Below are 17,332 nucleotides of genomic sequence, written 5' to 3'. Positions count from 1 at the left end.
GGTTTGTGTGCAATGTAGGGTTTTCCTTGTTTTTAAAAACATACATGTGGCTATGTGTTTATATTTGAGAAAAAGGTTGAAGAAATGTGTTTTGCACATGCAGAGAAAGGTGGTGATGTTTGTGATGGTCATTAGTTTATTCCATAGTCTTGGAACAGTCCCCAAGAACGCTCCTGCACCATCACAGGACAGTTTTCTTAACTCCTGTGACCAGCACTGAGGTCAGTACTATGTGATGCTATGACAGACAGATTATCATGATTATCTCAGAGCACTGCCATGAGAGTTCTGATTTTGGTGTATCCAGTTCATTAGAAGAACTAGTCTTGATGAAATCATTTGGACCAATGCCCGCATAAGCTCAAAGACATTAATTCCCATTACTACAATTTCTCTGGTTCAAAGAAAGCCCTTGCAATCAAGCTCCTGGTGATAATCCTGCTGTAAAATAGCTCTGTAAAAGCAATCTGATTTCCCTCTGGATCTGGTTTCTGAGCACAATTTAAGGAGAGAACAAGGACAGGGAAAAGCAAATCCAGGAAGAAAGGAAATTAAAGAAGCTCTGGTTCATATCAGCTACCACTCATGATTTTGGCTCAAATACTTTTTGCTACTGACAAAATCATTCATCTCTTTCATGCCTGTTCCAAGGGTCACATGGTAGTGGCAATCTACTTCAGCTTCTGGGATCTCCAATTACATTCTTGATTCTCAAATATGCTGGTCTACTGCCAGTTCCTCACTCCTAAAGGAACTGGGCTCATACCAGCATCCCTGCAGGATTGCTGTAATTTTCCCAAAACACTGTTATGAGCTACTAATTGCATGTCACTTTTAAAGCTCATACAAACATTTAAAAAGGAAACAGAGTAAAAGTTACTGCAGTAATCGCCAATGAAGACAATGTATCTTAAAACAAAGATTAATTAATTACCAGGCAGACTGCTGCTATCCTTATATTGCACAGTTTTGGACAGCAGTAATACAGCACAACAGAACAAATGGAAAGTCAGATTTGCAAACTGTGCATTAAGGATTAGTTTAAAGATGACCTGCAATAAGGGAAAAGTGGTCTTAATCCCTTTATGGTGTATAAAGAAGGGCCTGAAAGGGCTCTTCTCCTCCGCCCCCACTTCCCCCACTGCTTGGTTTTTATACTAGAAATTCAGATTCTCTAAGCTTGGAAAAATGACTGAGGAAATTAGAGAAATAACATCACAAGAGACTGAGTGAAAGCTGAACAATTCAAAAGGGAAGGGATTTTAGTCAGATGGTTTAGAATTGGTTTTGTTTTTGTCGGCACTGACATTCTGGAGAAAGGCCATATTTGTGAAAAATTGGGCATCCCCTCCTTCAACTAAAGTGTGAGAGTCTACATCACACAGACCCCCTCAACAAGGCCAAACAGGATTGCCAACCATCCGTAAATTTACAGACAGTCAGTAAAAAAATGTACAATTTTAATACTGTCCGTAAACCTGTAAATAAATGAAAAATGTCCATGAAATTGGGTAGAAATAAAGCATACTGTATTTTGACACTGTCATTGTTCAGAATCACTTCTTGCATCATAAAACTACAACCATGACTTTATCAATTTCCTGTTTTCTATTATTCACACACCCAAAGAACCCGATTGATCAATTAATTGCAGCTAAAACAATTGCGTAATTCCAAATTCCTGTGTACAGAATATCGCAAGTGAGTACACACTTTCGTGACATTATTGTATTATGGTATTTTTAGTGATGTCAGTAGAAAGTTTACAGTGTCAGTTTAAAAAAAACAAAAACAACTTGAGATCTTCATGTCAGTAAAAACTAAAATGTAAGGTTGGCAACATTGCACAGTGACTTTGAAGGTAAAACCTAAGCAGAAAAAGCCATACAACAGTATCAGACCTTTTCACAGCATAAAGCAGCAGAAAAGAGCACAAGGTCATTTTTTCTTTTAATGGGTCTTTTTTTAAACAAAATTTAACTAGCAGGAAGTCTAGTCTGTTGACATATAAGTGTCATCCTTCCTCTCAGTTATATGAGCCCTATTCAGTGATCAGAGAAAGAGAACCATTTCTTAAAATGGTTTTGAAAACTGAGTATTTTTGTCTTATAAAGAGTTCAGCCAACTAATCACTGCAACTCTCTTAAAAAACAGCAATGAACATGTCAACGGCTTTAGACAAACATCAGTTTTTAAAAAGCCACATTGAGATACCTAACAGATAAGGATACTTAAATTATTAAACCTGAACCAGTTTTAAATCAATTATATTTATGCTCTTTACACTTCTCTAATCTTTCACAATGAAAATGGACTAGTTAATTTCACTTTGTTTTCATGCATTAGCATGGGCTGCAAATACTGCAGGTTTTGTTTATTAAACTACTTCTGTTTAATTTATATAAATTTCATGGACTTGTTTTACAAAACAAAAACTAACCGACAAATTTGACCAGACCATCCCTTTTAAATTCTGCCAAAGATATTGTAGCACGTTATATTCTAGTTGCATACTTTAACATTCATTAGGACTCTGGTGGGCAGATTCCTGAGAAGGCTTAGGGCCTAAGAGAAGTAACATGAAATTTAAGCCATAAGATTCTATAATACAGTTGCTCTCTTAGTAACTTTTCAAAACAAAATCAAAATAGATTGTGATACCCACTTCCCGACCTCTCAGGAAAGCAGAGTACAACCCTATAATAAAACAGACCTTCTCACATTCAAAAAAAGGAAGTGAGCAGAAGGCTATGAAATCCACTAGGCAACTGGCTATGGCAATTTAATATGGAAGGCACTCAGACACTACAATCATAGGTGGCAGCACAAAGTTGTAAGATTGGTAAATCTCCCTCATGGCACTTAAGTTAAAGAAAGTCCAAACTGAAGGGTAGTAAGGATTAGAAGAGGGACTGCCAAGTAATATCTGTGCATGGAAAGTATAGGACTGTGTAAGTAGATTCTTTAAACAGAAGCTATATCTTAGAGAAGCTACCAATCTGTAGAAATGTTCTGCATTACTTTGGTATTGGTTAGATTACATTTAATTCTGATAGAGGATCTGAGTCTTTCTAGTGGCTCAGTAAGGTCTTAATAGGCCATAAATCTGTACTTGAGGTAAACCAAGACTGAATTATCTTCATTAGACAATGCGGAAGCTCAGTGCATTTCAGTTTTCAAACCTGATCTGAGACCATGTTAAGATGTTTCATCTAAAAGTTTTTTATTCTTTCTATCTAGAGAGTGAACCATGTGACTGAACTTTCAGAGGAAAGCAGTTACACAGCCTGGGGCACAGGATGTGGTGGCAGATGGGCTCCCACTCTAGGCACCGGAATACATGTCCTGTTGTACTACTAGGGCTGCCACCTTTCTAATTGCTGATAACCAGATCTCTGAGGCCCCACCTTCCTCCCCACCTCTTCCCCCCATGGCCCCGTCCCCCCCTACCCTGCAAGGCCCCGTACCTATCACTCACCGGATCGTCTCCCTTCCCTCCCCTACCCCAGTTGACTCCCTCTGCTCTGGGGCTGGGATGGGAGCTGCTGCAGCCTGACAAGGAGCCTTGCTGCAGGTAGGAGGCAGCCCTAGTTGAGTAGCGGCTGGCACAGGTTAATGATCCAGCGCCTCCCCGCACCACGGTAAGCAGACTTTTGATGTCCGGTTGAAAACTGGGCACCTAGCAACTGGGAACCAGACACAAAAGCCAAAAAAACTGGATTGTCCGGGTAAAACTTGGATGGGTGGCAAGCTCAGACTCATCTGATCCCCAGTGGGAGCAGAAGGTGGTAGTTAATGGGAAGACATTCCTGGGGTGGAGAGATTCTGGGACAGAAAGAACCATTGTCAACCCCTGTGTGGTAAAAGCCTATCAAATCTTCCAGAAGGGAGATTTGCTTTCAAAAGCTTCCAAGATACAAAACAGAGAAGCAGAAATATTGGCATCTTTTAATGTGTGTATCCTGGAATAAGTCAAAGAAGAACAGTTCAGACTCATACTTTCAGGGACCCAATATTCTGCAGTCACGGAAACCAGCCTTTTCCACATATGTATACTCTGGAACCTTAAAAAAAACCTCTTTTAAAAAGATGTGCCTCATCATTATGGTTGCAGAGAAATTGAAAGTGTGAACGAGGTAAAAAAATTTAGTGACCTTTTCTTGAGTCTGCAGATTGGAAAAATGCTAACTGATCCATTCAGCATAAGGGATTATGTCTGCAATTTAAATCATCTTTAAGTATCATTGTTAACTATCTAATATTTTCCCCAGTCTTTACCTGCCTTTCACAATTCCCCAAATGCTAAAAACTGTCTAATCTGAAGGACTAATCACCAACCAAACCTTTCTTGGAATGAGCAGGCAATACCTGGTAAATTTTATTCGCATACATTTAGGTTCTTTTACTGTTTAAGTGTTTATTGCTGTAATGCTTTTACCTTGAGAATAGATGTGAGTTGCTTATAAAAAGCAGCCTGGTAACTGGGCATTTTTATTGTCATTTGTGTACTAACTCTGAGCAGAGAAGTGAAGCCGATCTGCTTAGACACTCTGTCACATACACAGTGAAGGCAAGGAACTGTTCAGCCTGCAAATAGCTAGATCCAGAGGGGGGAGAAACATCTCCACCCACAAAAGGGATAGCTGAAGAGCCAGGAGCAGGTGCCCTTGCTGAATCACAGAGGGGGACTGCCCTAAGCTGTGACCACCACTTCAAATCTTTCCAACAGGCCAACAAACTAGTCTGCATTAAGGATTTCTAGCAATAACCTAGAGCATAGCCTTGTTTGACAGCTGAACCAGCTTTAAAAACCCACTTTCTGAACAGTTCTTTGGCATGGCACAGGTAGAAAAACATGCATGATTGCAGGACTGTCAAGTAACAGATGAAGCACTTAAAGGGATAAGCACTTCCCTGCAAATGTAATCCAGAATTCTCAGTGGAAGAGGCATTTTTCCTCCTCTAATTGTGTCCATTTGTGGCCATCAGTAAGCCTTGCAAAAACCAGCAGGTCTGAGTGTTTTGACTCAATGGATTATGAACTTGTTTACAGACAGTTTCCAGCTCAAGTTCTGTCAAAGACTTCAAGTGCAATGAAATGAATTACTGAATCTCTTTTTTATTAGCACTAAGCCAAAAATCACAATTTTAAAGGTATTCCAGTTCCACACAGGCAAGAGCTATGCGCATACATGTTCAATGAACATCCAGTCATGTCTAGCTTAAATCTAGGGAAGTTCCAAAACTGATGTTCTTTGTAAGCTTGTATTCGTCACTAGAGGGCTCCCTTGCAACTCAATTTTCTAATGCTCACTTCAGCCCAAGCTTAATATCTTATTGGCTCAACTTCTGTTGGTGAGACACAAGCTTTTGAGCTTACACAGAACTCAAAGTTCCCCAGACCTGAAGAAGAGCTCAGTGTAAGCTCGAAAGCTTGTCTCTCTCACCAACAGAAAGAAGTTGGTCCAATAAAAAATATTACATCACTCACCTTGTCTCTCTAATATCCTGGGACCAACACGGCCACAACACTACATTCTAAATGTAAGACAACAGGGGTGGAGGAGATACAAAGAAATTAATACAAACAGTGATCCAATCCTCAATCCTTGAAATTAAAAAAAACAAAACAAAAACAAAAACAAACAAAAAAAACACTTTTTCTGCCTGTATATACTGGAAAGTTGTATGAAACAATCTGTCAATCTCACCATCTCAAAGGATGGCCCATTATGCCGATGATGGTGCAAAAAGCATTCAGTTTGAACAGTAATTTTAAGATTACAGAAAGGTTTAGTTTGCCTCCCTTCTAGCAATTGGACTTTGATTTTAGATATTCTAAAAAGCAACATTGGTTTCCATTTTCTTTCAATATTCTGATTTCATGCTAATCATGATTGCACATCCTCATGTGCCTGAGCTCACTTACGTTTTCAGCGTTCCAGATGTCATGAGTTCCGTCACGAGAACGATACATTTCTTTCCCTTCACTGTAGATTCCCAGGAATCGTAGAACCGAACAATATTAGGATGCTGAAGCCCTTTCAACATTTCAGCTTCCTCTTTAAATCTCTGCCGCTCTGACTTTGACAGCTTCCGATCCTAGTTTAAAAAAAAAAAAAAAAAAAAAAAAAAAAAAAAAGGAGGTTATATATAAGAACCTATAAGAAAGCAATCCACTTTAACGCAAGGGAAGGGCAGCAAGCTGAAAAACATGACAAACTGCTGATTCTTGCACATTACAATTCCCACATACCCCAGAAACTTACTAATGTCAACTCAGATCCATTCAATTGCAAGCAATTCACTCCACCCAATTATCATTCAAATGCATATTTCATGTTTGTTTTCTAAAATGCACTATGTAAGTGCAGATGCATTCTATTACTACAGCCTCTTACTGGATTTAGTGGTCTGTGCCATACAATTGCTCTCTAGAGAGTGTCACTAGTCTTAGGGCTTGTCTACACTTACAGAGCTTAGTGAAGACGCTACTTATATTGACAGGAAAGTACTGTTGGCACAAGTACTCTACCTCCCCAAAAAGCGATAGCTACGTCATGGGAGAAGTCCTCCTGTCGACATAGCGTTGTCTACAAGGGGGCTTAGGTTGGCATCCTCAACACCCCCAAGCTATGTAGTTATACCAATGTAAGTTTGTAGTGTAGACCAGGGCTCACATCCTCTTAACCTGGCCACAAGTCATATTCACAGCTACTAATGCTTCTGCTGGCTCTGCATTACAGCCTATGTCAGCAAAAACTTTTGTCACTCGGGGTGTAAATATTCCATCCCCTGAGCAACGTAAGTTTCATCAACATAAAAGTTGGTGACGACATGACCTCTGCAAGCAGCAGCATCTTCTTTTATGCTGATGGGAGAGCTCTCTCCTGTCGGCACAGAGCATCATCTTCACATGTGCTGCAACGGCACAGCTATATCAGTACAGCTGCACCGGTAGAGTGCTGTACACATAGACGTAACCTTAGGGGAAAAGGTGATACAATGGTTTAATACATTTAAGGATCCTCAAACATTAAGAAATATGCTTCAGAATTGCCTCTTTTGTATACAGACTAAACATGTTAGGATTTCCCTGCTGCAAGCAGATCAAGATCAGGAGCACAGGACTGAACTCTACATTTAGAGACTTAGAGCTGGTTCACACTAAAACTTAGGTCAAACTAGTTACATCACCCAAAGGTTATTTTTCTTCACCCAAGAAACAGTTAAGCTAAGCTAAGATAAACTAAGCTAAACATCTCAGAACCGTGGATTCACTACAGAACTTTGAAGCTGCAGTTCAGGCTCTGAAGCATAGGGAGGAAAGATGGTCTTCAAAGCCCAAGCTGCAACTTTAAAGGACTGCTTCTACAGCTGCTTTTTTAGAGTACTAGCCCAAACCCCACTAGCCTGAATTTGCAGTAAACATATATGTTTATAGGTATCTCATCTCAATGTATGTCTCAACGGTAGATTTGATCTTACAGTCTGTGTGTGAAACTAATAATACCTTTCTGTCCCCTAGAAATAAGGCACACAGTAAAGGGTCTAGCTAATGAGCAGTTAAACTTTGAATAGCACTTGTTTCTACAATATGAATGAATGAATGACAGAAAAAGCAATGCACAGTGTTTTTCCACACAGTCGTCATATCTATCAGCAGAACATGCTTCCTGCCAGAAGCCCTCGATATTTGGGCCAGCACATAAAACCTCCAACATGAGAATCTCTGTTCTGAACATAGGGTGTATCATGTTCCTAGCCACTGGTCCAGAGTCTTGACTCCAAATATATATATTTTTAAAGTATCTATGTGCTTGTGTTGATACTACACAATATTCACATACTGAATTGAGAGAAATATTCAGACTGTATTTTAGATCAGCTTATATTGTTGAAAAAGGCTATCAAGCTTTAAAATTTATAGTAACCAATTATAGCCACAACCTAGCAAAACCATTCAAGACTAAGCCAGGAAATAACCTTATTTTTCTCTACTACAGTCTTGAATTTCTGTTAAAATTGGCTAAGAGCATTCCCAATACAACATTTTTCGAAGTGTATAGCATTCATCAGAAAGTATTTTAAAAAAGAAATCTTATGCTCCCCAAAGTGATGTACCACAAACTTTGCTAAATCAGTTTTAGACCATAACTCCATTACATTATGCTCTCATATTGTAACTTTCTCACATCAACTCTCAAACTCAGACCATTCAACTTCCCCACATCACAGCAATACTAGAACCAAAGCCTCAAAACAGAATTTAATTAGTGCTGCTCCTGGCCACATACATATCCATAATAGGCATGCATATGTTGAGCCATTTGTCCTCACTGGTCACATCAATGCTGACGTCATGTCTCTACAGACATATCTGTTGTGCTGAAGACAGACACTCAACACTGGGCACTGGCAGAAAGTCATCGCAAAAGCAGTGAAGTGAGTAATTCAACATCTGCTTTAGAAGTCACATGCCCTAATACTTTGGGACAGGTTTGCACATTTAATGCATGCCAGCAAGTTTCAACCTGGGGTAAGTAGCTGTACTTTCACTACCAAAAAAAAAAGCGGCTTGAGTTTTGCTGTTGCAGTACTCTAATGTAATATTTAACTTCTAAGACCTTGGGAGGAAGGGCGAAGAGAGGGAGACACCATTTGTCCATTAGACCACCAGTAAATACCAACTTTACCTTACTATCATCCTAGGGCAGGTGTACACTTAAAATGCTGCAGGAGCGTAGCTAGTAGAACTTCAGTAGAGACCCTAATACACCAATGGGAGAGCTTCTCCCATCAGCATAGTTAATACACCTCCATGAGATCTTGTAGCTATGTCAACAGGAAAAGCCCTCCTTTGACTTAACACCGTCTACACGATCACACCCCGAGCACGATCACACCCCAAAGTGACAGTTATACCGATGTAAGTTTGTAGCATAGACCTGGCCTGAGTCACATTAGTTTGCCTTCCACGCTCCATATTCACACACAACTGCTACAAGCATTAAGATGCCCCTCACTGATTCCCCAACATGTCCATGCAGACTTATAGAAAAAAAAAAGATGTAGATATTTAGAGGCTAATTTTTCAAGAACACATGCACAATTATGTGCTTAGTTTCTGCACATGCAAATATTACCAAACCATGTATTTGCACACACACAAGGACTAGCTATGCACCAAACTGGTTATTTGCACATGCCACAAACTGCATTTAGTTGTGCATAAGTTAGTCCCCCTAATACTGTAATAGCTGACAGAAGTTTAACATTATCTTTGTCATCATGAATAGATTGGATTATGAACAGGAGGCTGCCAAACAACTCTCAAACACCACATTCTACAAGCCACTAATGTATGACCCCACTGAAGAATACCAAAAGAAACTAAAACATCTACTTAATAAGCTCCCTAAAGAAACACAGGAACAAATCTACACAGACACACACCCCGAGCCCCGACCAGGGTTATTCTATCTGCTACCCATGATCCACAAACCTGGGAATCCTGGACACCCTATCATCTCAGGCATTGGCACTCTCACTACAGGTCTATCAGGCTATATGGACTCTCTCCTCAGGCTCTATGCCACCAGCACTCCTAGCTATCTTCGTGATACCACTGACTTCCTGAGAAAACTACAACCCATCAGTGATCTCCCAGAAAATACCATCCTAGCCACTATGGATGTAGAAGCTCTCTACACTAACATTCCACATAAAGATGAACTTCAAGCCATCAAAAACCACTCTCCCAGATGATCATATGTCACACCTCACAGCTGAACTTTGTGACTTTGTCCTGACCCACAACTACTTCAGATTTGGAACCAATCTATACCTCCAAGTCAGTGACACAGCTATGGGCACACACATGGCCCCACAGTATGCCAACATTTTTATGGCTGACCTCGAACAACGCTTCCTCAACACTCGTCCCCTAACACCTCTTTACCTACGCTACATTGATGACATTTTCATCATCTGGACCCACAGGAAAGAGTCCCTCGAAGATTTTCACCGGGATTTTAATAATTTCCATCCCACTATCAACCTCATCGTGGACCAATCCACACAAGAAATCCACTTCCTGGACACTACAATAAAAATAAAGGATGGGCACATTAATACCACCCTATACCGAAAACCAACTGACCGCAGTACATATCTTCATGCCTCCAGCTTCCACCCTGGACACATTACACGATCCATTGTCTACAGCCAAGCCTTAAGATACAACCGGATTTGCTCTGATCCCTTAGACAGAGACAAACACCTACAGGATCTCTATGAAACATTCCTAAAACTACAATACCCACCTGGAGAAGTAAACAAACAAATTGACAGAGCCAGACGGGTACCCAGAAGTCACCTACTACAGGACAGACCCAACAAAGAAAACATCAGAACACCACTGGCCATCACCTACAGTCCCCAGCTAAAATCTCTCCAACACATCATTAAAGATCTACAACCTATCCTAGCAGATGATCCATCTCTCGCTCAGGCAGTGGGCGGCAGACCCATCCTGGCTTACAGACAGCCCCCCAACCTGAAGCAAATACTCACCAGCAACCATACACCCTACAAAAAATCCTACCCAGGAACCTATCCCTGCAACAAACCCTGTTGTCAGCTCTGCCCACACATCATCTCTAATGACATCATCACTGGTCCTAACCACATCAATCACACCATAAGGGGCTCATTCACCTGCATATCCACTAATGTTATATATGCCATCATGTGCCAGCAATGCCCCTCTGCCATGTACATTGGCCAAACTGGACTACCACTACGCACAAGGATAAATGGACACAAATCAGACATAAAAAAATAACATCCATAAACCAGTCGGAGAACACTTTAATTCCCCAGGGCATTCTGTCTCTGACCTGAAAGTTGCTATACTTCTCCAAAAAAACTCCAAAAACAGACTTCAAAGAGAAACTGCTGAGTTAGAAATGATCTGCAAACTTGACAAATTCAAACTGGGTTTAAACAGAGACTTGGAGTGGCTGTCTCACTACTGAAGGTGAATTACTTTGCTCACCCATCCTCACCACCTACTCAATGGTCATCATTAGGTCTTAAGTACCCGACTCCACCTCCCCCATTGTTCTCAATGCACCTGGATATTGATAAGATGCCTCTGTGTTACCTATTTTCTGTATTACTGCATCTGAAGAAGAGAGCTGAAGTCTCTCGAAAGCTTATGCCTGCAAATATTAAATTTGTTAGTCTTTAAAGTGCCACAGAAGTCTTGTTATTATCTTTTAGGTTTCTAGAGCCTAAAACTATTAGTTCTATGGTAAGACTTTCCTTTGTGTGCGAAAATGGGCTATAACAACTCCCGTCCCATATATGCCTTTCAGCACTCTTCTATTAAAACTGAGCTGTCTGAGGGCTCGACTACACATACAGAGCTGCTTTAGTGCTTAGTGAAGACACTACCTATGCTGACGGGAGAGCTCTCATCGGCGTAGGTACTCCATCTCCCCAAAAGGTAGTAACTGTGTCAACAGAAGAAGCCTATCCCATCGACAGAGCACTGTCTACACCAGTGATTAGGTCGATAGAGCTACATAGTTCAGGAAAATCCACATTCTTGAGTGAGGCAGTTATACCAACAAGTTTATAGTGTAGACCAAGGCTGAGTATGTGAAAACCTGACAGCCTCTATCTTAAGGTCCCTAGTCTTCCTTATACAAACATGTCACTCCAAGAAAAGCAATAAAGTCTTAATAGCCACTGTTGCTGAACCATTGGACACCTTTACTGAATTCATGAAATAAACCTCTGATGTGGCCAACCCTGCTAGAGAGGTACAATTAGGCTTGAAAGCTATAAAGTGGCAAGATGAAAGAATTACAAACACTGCTTCAAGTCACTAATATTGACATACAAGAAATTTCTGTAAGATAGTGGTTCTCAACCTTTTCTATATCAGGACTCCTCCACCTGCCATTTAGCCAAGATTGAGCTAGAATGCCCTCCCATTCAACAATATGGGAAGGGCAGGGTTGTTATGATCTCCAGGTTGAGAACTCATTCTGCAGGAGAATCGTATCCCAATTCTACCTATCTGAAATGAATCTTTAAAAAAAAAGGAAGATTTCAGGTTCCACATATCTGATAACTATCAAGGCATGTTCAAAGTTCATCTTTTATCTCCCAACATTTGAAATGGGAGGAATTGTAATTAAGGGTAGGAAATTGAGGGAAAAAGAGAGGATTGTTTGGGGCAGGTTGTTTAAGATAAATTCCTGCACTTAGGTTAAGTGATTTCAAGGGCACCTGAATTATGTGGAGGAGCTCTATTTAGCATTTTTATAAATCTGAATAGGTATCTGTGACACTGTCTAAAAGCAACAGCCCAAAAACCCTGTATTCACCACTGTCATAATTATGATATGTTCTGTACAAAGGATGCCTAGTGTGGTATCACTTTAGAAGCCTTTATCTGCTGGACATTAACGTCTTGTTGGATTGCATGTGCTACCATTGTACGTGAAGTTATGAAATATTATTGAATATGCTACCAGGACATGTTGTGAGGTGGGAAACACCCAAACCAGCTTTTCAGGTAGAACAATGGAGTGGCCAGACAGTGTTTATGCGTCTCCCTTGCCCATTCAATCCACGAACAGGGATTGTTTACACTGGGGACTTCACTGAGGAAGCATATAGACAATGGACCCTGATTGACCAATGAGGACAACCCCCCAGGTCACAAGCATTGATTGTTCCAGTAAACTGTAACAAACTATAAAAGGGGAGTGACATCATCACTTGACTTTACTTCCTCACAGCTCAACACCTGAAGGAACGTTTGGAAGACAAAAAAGACATTAAGGGAGAGAGGAGACCCCCCAAGCAGGGAAGGCAGTCCCCCAACTGCGTTTAAGGAACTGCTTGTACCAACTAGCAAGGTACAAAGGTGAGACATTGCTAATCCCAATCCTGTTCAATAATACAGAATTTAGGATGAGAGATTATTTTTATTTCTTTGGTAACTATTTCTATTCTCTTTATGCTTACTACTTATAATCAGTTAAACATTTTCTGTAGTTAATAAACTTGTTTAATGTTTTATATTAACCACTGTGTTTTTGATTGAAGTTTTTAGGGAATCTCAGCTCAGGTTAACAGGGGCTGGTGCATATTCTCCCCACATCAAGAGGGGCAGATTTATTAATGAGCAAATTAATTTGTTAATTAACATCTTTGTCCAGTGCAAAACAGTGCAGTCTCAGGGTACGCTCCTGTAATGAAGAGCTTGGGAACTGCGAGAGTAACTGGCTGATGCCTTGCTCTATGGTGGGTTCATGAGTGGCTCAGGCAGAGTGTTCATGTATCTTAGTTAGGTGTGTGCCGGCACCTGCTGTCGTTTTGGATGATAACAGGGTCCAGAGGGGCTGGCTGTTTATCATCAGCAGAATTCATGGTTGGAGGTCAGCCCACGATGCAAGGGTAAGGAGGCTCAGAAGTACCCCCGTTTGCTGACTGCACCCTGGAAGACCATGACATTATCTAAAGCAATGGTTCCCAACTGGGGTGTGGGACCTCCTGGGGGGGAAGAGGAGGGACTAAAGATTACGGGGGGTCCATGAGGCTTCAGTAATATTGAGGTCATTTAGCCCTCCAAGCCCTGAGCCACCTGGAGCGAAGGAGCAGACCCCCTGAGGGAGCAGCTGCAGGTGGCTGGAGCCCAGCTCCACCAGCCAGGAACAGGGAAACTGGGGATGGCTGGAGCCCAGCTCAGGGAGGGAAGAAGCTATGGGCTTCTTAGCCTTGTCAATTTCATGGTGAGGAGCCGGAGGGAGGCTGGGGAAAGAGAGCTGAGAAGTCAGGGCAGCTGGACCCCACTCCTCAGCAGAGAAAAGCCCCAGGCTGCTTCCCCCTGAGAACAAGGAGGAGGGAAGCCGCAGGCAGCTTCCAGTGGGGAATGGGGAAAGGACAAGGGGCCTGTGGTGCTCCCAGTAGGGAGCAGAGAGACTAGTCAGCTCCCCATACTGCCCCTCTTAGGTCAGTAGAAGTGCTCCTGGTGAGGATGCAGTTCACCGACTCAAGGAGAGTAGTGTGGATGCCAGCCACCACAGTAATTCCGTGGCTGTAAGTCAACATATGTTTTGTCGACTTAGTTTTTGCGTGTGGATGAAGCCATAGTGGTATTATCATCAACAGATGCGTTTATAGCCAGGTCGGAAGGGATGGAGGGGGCGTGTGTTTTACCTAGTGTTAACTAGTGGGGCTTTCACTCAAAAAGGCTGGGAACCACTGATATAAAGTGATCATTTTAGCACATACCTGCTACTCTGAGTCACTACCAATTCCAGGTGTTCTGACTAGATATTTAAAAGCCAGCAGGTTAACATTAAACTGCAAGTAGGGTAAGTAAAAAAATAAGTCAAACACCCAGAACACTAAAATCTACCAGAAGAAAGCAGCTAAGAGGTATTTGCACTCAATTCAGCAGTGTAAGTCCAATTTTAGTGAAAGGAGAAACAATTATGAACAGCAGAAAGAACTAGAATCTTGACATCCTTCACTTCGAAAAGATAGAAACCCATGCTACTGTCACAAGATAGAAATGGCTCAGTCACTGAGTTGAAAAAATTATTTGAGTAAAAACAGTTATGCAGCATTAGGAAAAATAAAGCACACATCAAAATCTAGAATTTACAAGAAATAATATGATCATTTGATATCTTTAAGCCATTGGGATACTAAGGCAAGGCAAGCAAGTAGTTAAATCCATTTTAGGAAATGAAATCAAGAAGGGTTTGACAGCCTGTATATTTTTAGTATTGCATAAAATGGACAGCATTGTTCTTCCTGAATTGATATGCACCCTCAAGGACTCAGTGTCATATCCCAATCACAGGGTTGCCTTCAGAACAAACTGGAGCAGATGCATCAAGCCCACACTGTTCATTTCATTCATTCCTTTCCACCTACATTAAATTGTTTTGACAAGCCAGAACAACAAAAAAAGCAAGGCTACCCAGCACATGACCTGCACTTCTATAGAAGAGGGTCCTAAAACAGACAGGCAGCAAGAGAAACAACTGTTCAGCTCAGTACCATTCAATTTTTTTTCTTGACAGATGCTATTTATCCGTGTCTTTTTCCATTGCAATTTCTTTCAGTTGAGACACAGCTATCTGTATCAGAGCTGTTGTACACTGTGCAATGACTGGTAAAATATTTGAAGGACCCACTTTAGTCAGCCATGCCAAGCAAGGTATAGCCTCACCATTCCCCTTCCCTCCTGTATTTTGTTCACAAACAGAAAACACTACGCCTGAAGCCATCCTCCTCCTCCAGCTCTAAAATGCCTTATATAAGGCACAGACACAGATAAGCTACTGCATTAAGTTCCCATAAAAAAATACTTGCCTCTTGGCAGCTCAAAAGTATGCACACATCCAGTGAACATTTACAGCTGGGTCTTGATATTTGTTTTTATTTGCAAAAACAAGGAGAGTCCTGTAGCACCTTAAAGACAAAAAAAAATTTCTGTGGGCATAAGCTCTCATGGGCTGCAACCCACTTCATCAGATGCAGGATGCCCTTTGTCAGGTTGCAGCCCACAAAAGCTTATGCCCACAGACATTTTTTTTTTGTCTTTAAGGTGCTACAGGACTCTCGTTTTTATTTCGTTTCTCAGCTTTTAGGGACAGTTAATACATTTGAGATCCCAAGCAGGTAGCTTCATGTACAATGACAGGAAAGGGGATAGCTAAACACATCACTTAACCAATATGTGCATGCTCCCACCATCTTTTAAATCATGCAATACTAAATGACTGGGCCACATTATGAGCCAATTGAACAGTTCATTCAGTCTCAAAAATCCACATTGAAGAGTCTCTCTATAGTGTTTCTTCAGTGTACATAATAAGTTTGAGAGGTTCAGGGTCAGGCACTGACAGATTTCAATATTTCCCTTTTTGTAATAGTCAGTACTAACGCAGAATAGTAAGGTTTCTAACACAAGTGACTGTATACACTTACAATAAAGCCTAGCATGGTTTACATCTGATAGACAGCTATTCACACAGACAGAGCTACATATTGCAGCCACATTGCACTTTGCTAAACCAAAACAAACACAGGAGCAGTGAACAAGATAATGAACAGCAAAATTCTTATACAATAGAAGCACTTACAAAAAAATTTTCATTGTCATCACTTTTCTGCCTACTTGCCTGTAACATCCAAACAATCAGATGTTGATGACATCTGTACACAATGATTTGAACACAGGGGACTGGCAGGAAGAAAGCAATTGCCTAGGAGAAAGTTCCAGTATAGAGGGAACAAAGTGGGACAACAAAAGAGTGTTTCACATTAAGGTATTTTTTTTAAACCTTTGTTCATTCATCTCATTTCATAAAGTCCAGGGAAGGCTAGACTTGGTTCCAGTTCCTCATATACTTTTCACATATCACTAGGTTGTTTCCCCCCAATGAAAAACTGCACCCCCAAAAGGGCCTTCACAGACAGCTACAGACTCCTGTATGTTGCTCTATTTATGGAATGCCAAATGAGCAAGTTCCGAATGAAGTTGAAGTCTTATGCATAGCTCTTCTTTCAGACTTTGTTACAGTCAATGTTTATGTGATAGTCATTTGTGTTCTATTTCTCTTCCAAAAGACCACCTGTTGGAAGCTTCCCTGGCAATGTGCCATCTTCAAATGCAGTTTTTGGAAAGACTGATTTAAAAGGAGACACCCTGCACTGGACCAACTTATTCAGCCCTGCACCATGTCCCTCCCTGCAATCTCCTCTCACTCATACTGTAAACAATACTGCTTCTAAATTGCTGGTCTTCTCTTTTGATAACTCACATAATTGCTTCAGAAAACTGTCCTAGCTTGTGGTCAAACAAAAATATCTGCTTGCACAACTGTACTCCAATACTTCACCACCCCAGGTACTGACTTCCCAGTTTTTCCCTGATAAAGTATTAATTGCAGCAGGTATTGACTTTCAGAGTTTAGTCTTTCAGAACTTGAGATTTTTCAATTGCCCAGCAGTTCCCAGATTGATCTCTTTAAACAACTGTTTCTCCTTCTGTGCCCTAAAATCATTACACAACATTGACATGGTAATAGCTCAAAACAGGGCAAATCTAAAGTTTTCTCTGAAATCACAGGATCATCTTTGGTTTTGTGCACATTGATTTGCTGCCTCAGTCAGTCTCTCTCTCTCACACACACACACACACACACTCACGATCTTTGACTCATTTTTCTAAAAGATAAAGCCACTGCACAGAAGCAACCACCACCTAATACACTATGCATAGATATAAGGA

General features: G+C 41.0%; 1 protein-coding gene across 5 annotated transcripts in view; it reads right to left on the bottom strand.

Annotated features, from left to right (window-relative positions):
• Positions 1 to 17,332, bottom strand: part of WNK1 (WNK lysine deficient protein kinase 1) — a 154,437-nt gene that overhangs the window by 104,777 nt on the left and 32,328 nt on the right. For all 5 annotated transcript variants that reach the window (XM_067536276.1, XM_067536277.1, XM_067536278.1 and 2 more), the window contains exon 2: positions 5,930 to 6,102. In XM_067536276.1, the coding sequence (XP_067392377.1) occupies positions 5,930 to 6,102 (173 nt within the window). The remainder of the gene's footprint in view (positions 1 to 5,929; positions 6,103 to 17,332) is intronic.

This window comes from Emydura macquarii, unplaced genomic scaffold, assembly GCF_026122565.2.
Source record: "Emydura macquarii macquarii isolate MOO-44397 ecotype Brisbane River unplaced genomic scaffold, CSIRO-AGI_Emac_v2 contig_3530, whole genome shotgun sequence".
In the NCBI taxonomy this organism is placed as follows: domain Eukaryota; kingdom Metazoa; phylum Chordata; order Testudines; family Chelidae; genus Emydura; species Emydura macquarii.
This window is presented reverse-complemented; position numbering and strand designations above follow the sequence as displayed.